Source organism: Schistocerca serialis, chromosome 1 (genome assembly GCF_023864345.2).
Source record: "Schistocerca serialis cubense isolate TAMUIC-IGC-003099 chromosome 1, iqSchSeri2.2, whole genome shotgun sequence".
Classification (NCBI taxonomy): domain Eukaryota; kingdom Metazoa; phylum Arthropoda; class Insecta; order Orthoptera; family Acrididae; genus Schistocerca; species Schistocerca serialis.
In genome coordinates this window covers 355,586,712-355,597,725 of record NC_064638.1, presented here as the reverse complement: position 1 = coordinate 355,597,725, position 11,014 = coordinate 355,586,712, and the positions used below count along the sequence as shown (strand labels likewise).

At 35.5% G+C, this 11,014-nt stretch overlaps 1 protein-coding gene across 1 annotated transcript in view; it reads left to right on the top strand.

Annotated features, from left to right (window-relative positions):
- The window catches only part of LOC126470136 (zinc finger and SCAN domain-containing protein 2-like), a 116,315-nt gene extending 110,055 nt beyond the window's left edge, over nt 1-6,260 (top strand). Inside the window, exon 7 of the mRNA XM_050097755.1 lies at nt 5,925-6,260. Within this exon, the coding sequence (XP_049953712.1) occupies nt 5,925-6,080 (156 nt within the window). The 3' untranslated portion in view covers nt 6,081-6,260. The remainder of the gene's footprint in view (nt 1-5,924) is intronic.
- Nucleotides 6,261-11,014: the final 4,754 nt, after the last annotated feature.

Sequence of the window (11,014 nt, the reverse complement as noted above, 5' to 3'; positions counted from 1 at the left end):
TTCTTTTTCTGTATGAGAATAATTTAGCCCAGGCTGCTGTAATTTTTTGAATGCAGAGGACATTGGCTGTTCCCTCTTGCAGAGGCCATTGGCTGCTCCCTCTAATCTGCATTTATATGTAAGAGTATATGTTCTTATGCTGTACTGCAAAGTTTCTGTTACCATTGTTACGTGCTTACCAGGGATAAATGTCATCACAAAGATCAAATGTCATTTCTTAATTTCATGAAACCTTGCTGACACTGATCAGAATATGTGAACTTCACATCTTTATGACATCACATGCTCTGGTGTGTGTTTAAGCACATTCTTACTGAGAATATGGCCCAAATATTTTATGCTGAGTGAAGAATGCTTGCAGATTGGCTACATGTTAATTGCACATTGGTTGGACCATATGTTACCATACTATCAAAGTAATTTGCACATTTTGGGATTGTTGGTAGAGAACACAAGAAGCCACAAATACTATTAAAAATTTATTTTAATGCCACTACCTGTTTTGACATATCGTGTCCACATCAGATAGCCATGCTTGTTTAATAAAAGTGATATGTTCATCAGCAGTATGCTGTCCTCCCCTGCAGTTTGTTCTAGTGGGTGATGTTTCATATCATTTTGGTCTTTACGCATTTTCAAGATGAAGCACAAAGTGTTCAAATCTAAAATGTGTATACATACTACATAAATGACAGTGGCACACAACATTTCACAATATTCCTCATATCAGTTGCAGTTCCACCTGTTATAAGTATTTGTAGCTGGTTGCATTCTCCACCAACAACTCTAAATTGAAAAACACACACAGAGTTTCAACAGGATCGAGAATGGCAGTTTGAACAGTTTGGAACACCCTGTATTAACTGCTCAAGATAGTGCTGAAAAACTGATGAGGCACTTGCAACCCTGAGCAGAAATGAGTTGTATCTTTATGTACTGAAAGTCATGTTAACAATGACGTTGTTAGATTGTTCTTCCAGTGGAAGCTGCATGTAGGCTTTGGCTGGCTCAATCTTTAAGAAAGCACTAGCCCCCAGCTTATTTAGACAATAAGTCCTCTGGGCATGGAATCAGATGTAACTCTATGCTATGGCATTGAAATCATTGCATATGCAGATATATTCATTTGGATTTTTATTGATACTGTTGAGGTTCTCATTGGTTGGTTCTGTAACTTTCCTGCAGCCTGGCCAAGTTTGAATTTAACTGTATCCTACGTATTACCAAATGAAAAGACAGTAGACTCTAAAGGTACTTCAGTATCAGATTTTCAATCTGGATTGTATGAATGTTTATAAACTGAATGTGTTGTGTACTACAGCTGAGCTAACTACTAAAAATATTATTCTGTGAGACACTTGATTTACAACTTACTTTAACTCTGATTTGTCTCCTCCTGGGAGCTGTTGGCCACTGTATGATTTGGCTTGCCACTGAACTATGTCGACACTATTTACATTCATGCTCAGTATAGAAGTTGGGGAAAGATTTACATTATTTATAACTATGGAGGGAGAAGACAGAGCTGAGAAGCGGCAGCTATGATGGGCTGCATTAGCTGAGGCCCATTGATGATTTATGAAAATGATGTTATACATGTACGGAAAATGACGTAATGAAATTGTCACTTTCCAACTGAGATAGTAATTTTGTGTAGAATGTATGAAGATTCTGAGAAAAAATTGTACTATCTTGATACTTAGAAGGTAAATTATGAGAATCCGTTATCAACATAGGTACAAAAAGGTTAACAAGCTTTAACGCCATGTGCACTGTGTTGATAAGGTAATATTTTGATTCCAGTGATCCATTGAAAAATCAATCCTGTCTGGATATCTTAGTCTGCATTTGCTATCCTGTTTTTGATTTTCAAATGCAGTCTTCAACTAAGACACTGTTTTATGCATGTAACATTCACATACTTCTGCTGATAAACTGTAGGAAACTGCTGTTACTTTTAGTTAATGTGATATTTGTGCAGTTAGCGTAAAAATAATGTTCATTGAGTTATATGTCTTTTAAAAGTCACAGGCTTTACACAACAGTATAGTATAAAATTCAAGGAGTTTCAGAGATGGCATTACTTGCACAAAAGTGGTGAAACATGCTTCATAATGCTGTACTATTTCAGTGTGATAAACTTTCGTAAAATTAGCAACTGCTCTTGCCAGGTTCTTGTCTGATTTTAATCAAAGGTTGTGGTTGGCTGTTTTGGGGCCGGGGATGAATTAAAGGATGTTTTAACGGTTTTTGTAAACTGATGTTTCCAAAGTCTGATATAGAGTCTTATGTGAAAAAGTTAAACCCATCTATCAATGTCTCTGTTGTAAATGTTTTTATCTAAAAACAAACAATGGAAACTCTGCTTGAAGTATCAACAATGTAGGGAACATAGATTGCTACTTACTGTAAAGATGATATGTTAAGTTGCATACAGGCATAGTTAAAAGACACTTACACATAAGCTTTCAGCCACAGCCTTCGTCAGACACACCATTCATTGACACAAGCAAGCACACCTCACGCTTGCTTGCGTGAATGAATAGTGCGTGTTTCTCTCTCTTTTCTGGTGAAGGCTGTAGCTGAAAGCTTATGTGTTAGTGTCTTTTAATGATGCCTGTCTGCAACTTAATGTGTTATTTTACAGTGAGTAGTGATCTATGTTTCCCTACATTGTTGTTTCTAGGTAAAAGTATTTTTTAAATATACTAAAATGCACTTTTCATCACTTTGCTTTTGTCCAGTTAATACAATTCCAGAAAATGTTTTCTGCTCAAGTCACTCACTGTTGTATAAAAATAAACTCAAGGTCACTTCAGAAGCAACTGACTAATTTTATTTTATCTACAGTGTTCTTTCTAATTTTGTATTGTTGTAATTCTACTGACGATGCTGTTGGCCAATGCCCACCTTCTCAAAATCGCAGACTTGTGCCACACAATCATCTAATGGCCAGTTCTGTGTTTCCTTTACTTACTGAGTTTCCTTGTGTGCCACTGTCATTTATGTAGTATGTATACACATTTTAGATTTGAACACTTTGTGCTTCATCTTGAAAATGCGTAAAGACCAAAATGATATGAAACATCACCCACTAGAACAAACTGCAGGGGAGGACAGCATACTGCTGATGAACATATCACTTTTATTAAACAAGCATGGCTATCTGATGTGGACACGATATGTCAAAACAGGTAGTGGCATTAAAATAAATTTTTAATAGTATTTGTGGCTTCTTGTGTTCTCTACCAACAATCCCAAAATGTGCAAATTACTTTGATAGTATGGTAACATATGGTCCAACCAATGTGCAATTAACATGTAGCCAATCTGCAAGCATTCTTCACTCAGCATAAAATATTTGGGCCATATTCTCAGTAAGAATGTGCTTAAACACACACCAGAGCATGTGATGTCATAAAGATGTGAAGTTCACATATTCTGATCAGTGTCAGCAAGGTTTCATGAAATTAAGAAATGACATTTGATCTTTGTGATGACATTTATCCCTGGTAAGCACGTAACAATGGTAACAGAAACTTTGCAGTACAGCATAAGAACATATACTCTTACATATAAATGCAGATTAGAGGGAGCAGCCAATGGCCTCTGCAAGAGGGAACAGCCAATGTCCTCTGCATTCAAAAAATTACAGCAGCCTGGGCTAAATTATTCTCATACAGAAAAAGAAGCCCTAGTCATTATCTGTGAGATAAGGAAATTCCACATTTTCCTGCACGGCAATAAATTTCACCCTGTCATAAACCACCTGATCATCAAGCTTGGTCTGCTTTCTAAGCTACTGGATAAACTGTTCATTTATTGCAAAGGTGGGCCTTATACATTACCAATTAGTTGTAATACTACTGCGAGCTGAGCTACATCTAACATGGAGTGGTGGTTAACATCACTGGTTGGTATTCTGCACGTCACCAGTTCAAATACAATCACGGGCAAATATTTGTTATTTAGTATTTATCACACTGACTGAAGGGGGAAAGTATGTCTCACACTTTACATTTTATGACATTACATAGTACTTTGAAAGAACTAGTGATGACATTTGTACATGTATTTTAATACTGTTATCAGACAATTATTAGGATGCTTTACCTTATATCGTGACTGATCATGAAACACGGACAAGAGGCTGAACCCACCCCATGAGATATCTCAGCCAGCAGTACCATATGGTATTTACATTTTTTACGTGGATTAAGAAATATTCAGTGTCTAGTTAAACAGCAGTGCATACCGTAACACGATAAAATGTTCATCAGAGATGAAGAAGTTCAGACAAACAATTTGCCGAAAAATCGCAGCTATTGTGTTGAAAGAACAGAAAGGTTTGCTGTTAGTTAATTTCTTGATGCCAGGAACATATGAGATGTACTGCTAAACATTTTCGGAACTGAGATCTACCATTCAAAACTGACTACATGTGAAGCTGAGATTAGAAATTGTTTTGATGCCTGGCAGTGCTTGTTTGATACTGTCGTCTCTATTGTACAACTGGATTGAACCTTTTAGGCTGTAACTTTTGAGACAACCTCTCCTTACGTCCTTAGTGTTGCAACATGTATTGGAGACTTTGGTTCTGTTCTGAATTAACTGAAGTTGCAGAAGGCTGAACTTGTGCAGTTGGTTGAAGCTGTTTTCATGGTTCTGAAAGTGTCTGGTAAATAATGGTGTCTATATAAAGAAAGACTAAATGATGGTTTTTGTGAACTGCTAATTATTTTTGTATCTGCATCTGGAGTGATTTTTTTCTTGCCAGTCAAGTATTGTATTTGACCTGTCTTATTAACTTTAAGCACGAAAGAAAATTAGAGTTAAATGCCATGTCAGTGATGAGGCTATTAGAGATGGACCATAAGCCCAGGAAATCTGCTGTCCCCTTCTCAAAGAAATCACCTTGGCATTTACCTTAAAGAATTTAGGGAAATAACGAGAAACTTAAATCTGGAGCTCTAATTCGGGATTTTACTGCCGCCATCCCAAATGTAAATCCAGTGTGCTAATCACTATGGCATCGCTCAGTTTCTTGCTTTTAACTGACATAAAAGAAAAGATATGATATAAAATGTCATTAAACCATTAATATTTTTTGATAAAATTTTTGTTGAAGTTGTCAATAATTGTCAAAGTAGAGAATGAACAGAGTAGAAGGTACTTTTGGAAATGAATGTAGCACTTGAATCACATGCAGAATGTAAATTTAGTTGCCAAAAGAAAGATTAAATGATGCCATACTGACAGCATTGTAAAAGCAAAGAATTGGACCTAGATAAATATAATTGTTCAGAAAAATAAATAGCAATTTACAACTTAATTTGGATTAGATCAAGGTTGTCAAATATTCTAAATTGAAGAAGGGGATGTGATAAAATGACTTCATTTCACCAACAATATTTTCTGTTTTCTGTAAATGACTAAACAGGGGTAAAGAAAAAATATGCTTCTATGAATATTATTGGAAACAATTACTGCACTGATAGCATTGTTTTCTACTCTTATAGAAACTGGACGATGCAGGAGAGGTGAAGAATCTTAGTTTTTCAAAGATGTTGTTATGCATTATGAAACGAGATATGTGTCCATCAATAACATGCTGATTACTTCCACATTTTATGTTTATGACAAAATATTAAATCAGAAAATAAACTTCTGCAGTTTTCTATTTGCAGAGGCGTTTATGAATATGTAAACATCAAATTCAGTTGTATGAAATACCATCTTTTTGTAAACCATATTTTCAAAGATGTTATGGTTTTATTCCAAATGTCTGCAGATTTGTTCGTTGGATGAGACCATGGAGGGCTCAAAACGTATTATTTGTACCACAATTAACTTGTTGATGAGATTTGTACATCATTCCCTTGCCAATATTTTAGCCATGTTTCATGTTCTTTGTATTTTGACAGTTTCATATAAATCAGCATACGGGAGCACGACCATATCAGTGTCCCTACTGCCCTAAGGCTTTTGCCAGCTCAGGAAACTGCTTCTCGCATCGTAAACGTATGCATCCTATGGAAGTGGAGCGTGATAGAGAACGAGCAGCTCAGCTCATGAGGTGAGAGGAACACGTAAGGTATGGAAACAACTGTGACCTGCACACACCACAGTCCACTGAAGAAGTTTGACCAGTGGGGGCCCTAGGTATGATATTTAAGTTTCTGGTTTACCAGTGCTTTCCAGAACTATGTATACTTTGAAAGAACTCTTAATAATGGATACATTTAGTCTTTTACACCAGGCAGTGATGATCAGAGTGTATAGAAATAAATATTATTTGAATAGATGCTTTAAGTGTATCAAGAACAATAACAGATATCGTGTTCCCATCTGAGATATGATTGGTTTAGTGTTTTAACATATTTTACAAGTTTGAAAGAATAATTATTGTTCGGATGTAAACATTGTTATGTTACTTACCTCTGTATTTATATTTATATGAATGTGATTTTAACTGAGTTGCTTTGTTACTCCAGTTATTAACACCTAAAACTAGTTTATGTTTTGGGTGTTTAAGATATATTTTTATGAATAATTCACTTTTCTGAATTATATTTTTATCTTACTGCTTAGCTCCATGAATGTTTAATGATTTGTGATTATAGAATAAGAATGTAATATTTTCATAGATGACAATCATATTTTATAACTCTGTAGGCAAAAGTGTTTTGCATATTACTGCTTTAGAGAGAAGGTACATATTAATAGGATCAGATAATGCAAATGCCATAATTCATACAATTTATCATCTGAGTTTAGCTTAACCTTGTTGCAGTTTTAGTTCCTATGAAATTTAGGAACTAAGTGAAAGTAGAAACTGATACCGTTTCTCAGTACTATTTTTTGCCTCTGAATGCTAATAATTAAATAATAGGTCCCAATAACCCACACTTCTGCTGTCACCTATGTGAAGAAATTGGCATGAGATAAGCCTAACAACATAAATTGTGCCACATTTTTTTTGTGCTCAAAATGCTAGTGTCTCTTAGCAAACCAAATTTTCTTGCTAATACTTGGTAAACGTTACTGTTAAGTTCAAAACTGATAAGCGATAGCTTAATTGGAATCTACAGAGCTAGCTCCAAGAAATGCATCTCAGGTCATTATGAAATTCTGCATTTATCAGCTTTTTGTGTATGGTTGGGCAGCTCTGAATTTGCTCTTCAAGGTGATTAATGAGGGAAATACTTTTTCATTCATGACTTCTCTCTTGTTTCTTAATATGTTGAGTCATTTTGTCTGCAGAGTTAAATACTCTTAGTTATAAAGGTATTGTATTTTGTTATGTTCCATTTTCAAAATTCCTGCAGTATGTTTTGTGTTTGTAAGCATACAGCTATAGATTTGTAAATATGCAGATGTAGATGCAGTGAAGTACAACTCAATGATATCTTAATAGATTTCAGGAAATTAAAAAAATACACCTACCTCCATTTTGTTGTCGACTGTGTGTCAAGAATGCAACCATTTTAAACATGCAATAACTTAGGTACACTACCTCCTCACTTGCATTTATCACATCTGTGAGACTGCTCTATAAAATTTATATGGTACTTTTGATGTTGGAAATGTGGTTTTGTTTATGTGCCAATATATTCTTAGTCATTACATACTGTAATTGTAGCTGCCATGTATCTTTAGTGTATTTATTGATACACTCATTTGAACAATTGCAGTAGTTCAAGAATATTCTTGAACAATTTTTTGTGATAATCACTTTTGTCTCTATAGTGCAACAAACTTAATTGTAATGGAGTAAAAATTATGTTCATTTATTTAGTGTGGTAAAACACTAAAAAAAAAGCAGTTCTGGTCTTGAAACACTAAGTTGAAGCTTTGTGCTTAGTATTGTACTTAGCATGTGGTTATGAAGAAATTTTTGAAGCATGTGGTTATGAAGAAATTTTTGAAGCCTTTGATGAGCATTCTCAAGGAGGTCCATTGGTTTTAGATTATAAGGCAACAGTATTTGGCTTCAGGCTAGTGAAATTATGTTCCTAACGTAGGTAATTTTTGCTAATATTAGTCTTATCGATTAGATAATCCAGTTTTACGTTAAGTTCAATTGATTTTGCTATGAATTAAAATAGGATTGGATGCATAATATATCTTATTTTAGTATTTTATTCACCTTCAGCAACTATAACTGAATAAACCAAAATAATCAGCAACTGGCTGCACAAAAGAAATTCTAATTTCCTTAACCGGTTTAAGGTGCTTAGTGCCCTTCTTCTGAAGAAGGGTGCGAAGTGCTTAAAACCACTGAAAGAAATTAGAAATTCTTATATGCAACTGGTTACTGATTATTCTGGTATACAAATAATACAGAGAGTAAAAATGAGCAACCATTCACCTTATAGCTGAGGTGTTAAGTAATCGATAATTGTACAAAAAAGATTTTTCAAAAGCTCAGTGACGTTTCCATTGCAACTTTTCGGTTGTTTTCAATGTGAGTGAGTGACAAGTTATAAACGAGATTGTCTGAAAACTTAGTAATATTTTCATTGTACCTCCTTGGAATTAACTATTACTATATGCACATGAAAGGCTGTATTACGTCAGACAATTTAATTGTCCCAGCACTACATCCCAACTATGTTGCTTCATCATCTTTCAGTCATATACACTCTATTCCCACTTGTATCCGTACTCATCACAATTGAGGCCACCTCCTTGTACACCAATATCCCATATGTTTGATTGTGCCACTATTGAACACTTCCTCTCTCAATGTCCTGCTGATTCCAAACCCTCCACCGCCTTCCTAATACACCTGACCAATACCCATACCCATAACCACTTTTTCTCCAAGGGAGAGATTTACAAACAAATCTGTGGCAGGACTGTGGGCACCCACCCACATATCACCTGCCTATGTGTCATCTGGAGGAATCCTTTGTAGCCACTTAAGGTCCTGTATCTCTTATTTCATTTGGATTTGTTGATAATACCTTCTTGACTTGGACTCAGGGTTAAGACACACTGTCTTCTTCCTTCCACAGCTTCTTCTCTCCTGTCTCTTCACTCGGTGATCTTTAGCAAAGTGTATTGCATTCTTGGACATTGATGTACACCACTTTAATTGCTCCACAAAAAGCTCTGTCAGTGTCAAGCCCATTAACCATCAACAGCACCTCCACTTTGATAACTGCCATCCATTCCGTAGTAAAAAGTCTGTCCCATACATTCTGGGCATGCACAGATGGTACAGCTGCAGTGGCAAGCAATCCCGTGGGTAGTCTGCTGTGACATTACCCTCAAAATCTAGTCTGTAAACAGAACTCCTTGTCTTATCGACACAAGTCTCTGATCCTCCAACCACTTCTGTGAACCAGTTGCAAAAGAACACAGCCCTTATTATCCAATGCCAATCCAGCATTAACCACATCCTTTGCCAGGACTTTGACTACTTAACAGACATATCCTGCACTGTCACAGGCAGGGCTACTTGTGAAAGCAGTCATGGCGTAACACTGTAATGTTTGAACAGCGTTTAAAGTGGGTGTGGCCATTGCCTGACTGTGAACAAGAACAATATTGACCACCCACTGGCAGAACGTGCTGTTGAAAACAATTTGCTCAACTTCAGCAGTGCTCTCTCTCTCTCTCTTTCTCTCTCTCTCTCTCTCTCTCTCTCTCTGTGTGTGTGTGTGTGTGTGTGTGTGTGTGTGTGTGTGTGTGTGAGAGAGAGAGAGAGAGAGAGAGAGAGAGAGAGAGAGATTAGTTACCTTTGAAGAAGAATATTGACTGAAAGCTCATGAGCTCCTGTTGACCACTCAATGCCTCAATTATACTGTGAGTGGTTAGCTTTACTCCTTCCACTATTAATCCTCGTTTATTCATCTTTTTAAGAAAATAAGGAAGTGAAAAAGCAAAATGCAGAATATGAACTTATTTGTTGGTAAGAATGTAACTCGCACCATACATTTAGTCCTCGGGACACATTTTTGAACAGCTCTTCTTTTTTTCTTTAGTTTGTTATGTTTCCATATTGTTTGTTATGTATTTTCTTACTTCCCTGACAACTTGTTGACGGGTACCATTGGCTTTAATATATTTTAATTACCTTACTGTATGATTTGCTAAATTCTATGTTCTGAGCAAGCTCACCTTCGGTTGTACCTTCTTCCTACATGTGCCTTATTTAACAGCTATCCATAGAAACAATGTTTCAGAGATGCAAGTCAGTGTGTTTCAGGACTATATTTCTGCAATGTATCTCTATAGAAGGATGCATACTGCCTTGATTTTTCAAATATATAATGAGCATTCGAAAAATTATAGCTAGTTAATTAACAGTATCAAATGCTTTAATCAACACTAACTTTATCAGGTGTAATGGGGTGTTAAATCATAATCTTTCATTGTGAATTTTAACATTTTTCCCACCAAACTGAATATTCAGAAAAGTTTTGTGCTTGCTGCCAGTTGTCATTAACTACAGTCCATGATATTTCAATTTGCAGATGTCCAGTGGAAATATCATGCACAGTGGTTAACGACAACTGACAACAAGTCTGAAACATCTTTGAATATAATATTTATTTCTTCTTTGTTGAGTGGTTAGAGGGGTAGTTTGTCGTAGAGGAGTAGTTTACCTAAAAGAGTGTAATGAAAGTGTAAAGGCAGCTGCTTCAACCATACTTTAATGCAAAGATTTGAACTGAAGAAGTCAAAAAACCTTAATATGTAAAAAAAATTTGGTACAGGCATATGTACAGCATTTAGCATTAAATAGGTTTATTTTGTATCGTGCATATGGTATACAGATCAGATAGTCATCAGTTTCTTCTTGCCATTTTTTTCTTTGCATGAAGTAATTTGATTGTAACTTACAAACAATTAATCATATTTGTTGCTTTTTGGTATTGGTAAACCGGATTAAAAGAGAAGAGATCAGTGAATATTTTCCTTTTAAAAACTGTATTTTATATCGACTGCAACTATGAAATGTAGCAGTTGATTAAAGGTATATTTATTATTGCTTTGACTTCCT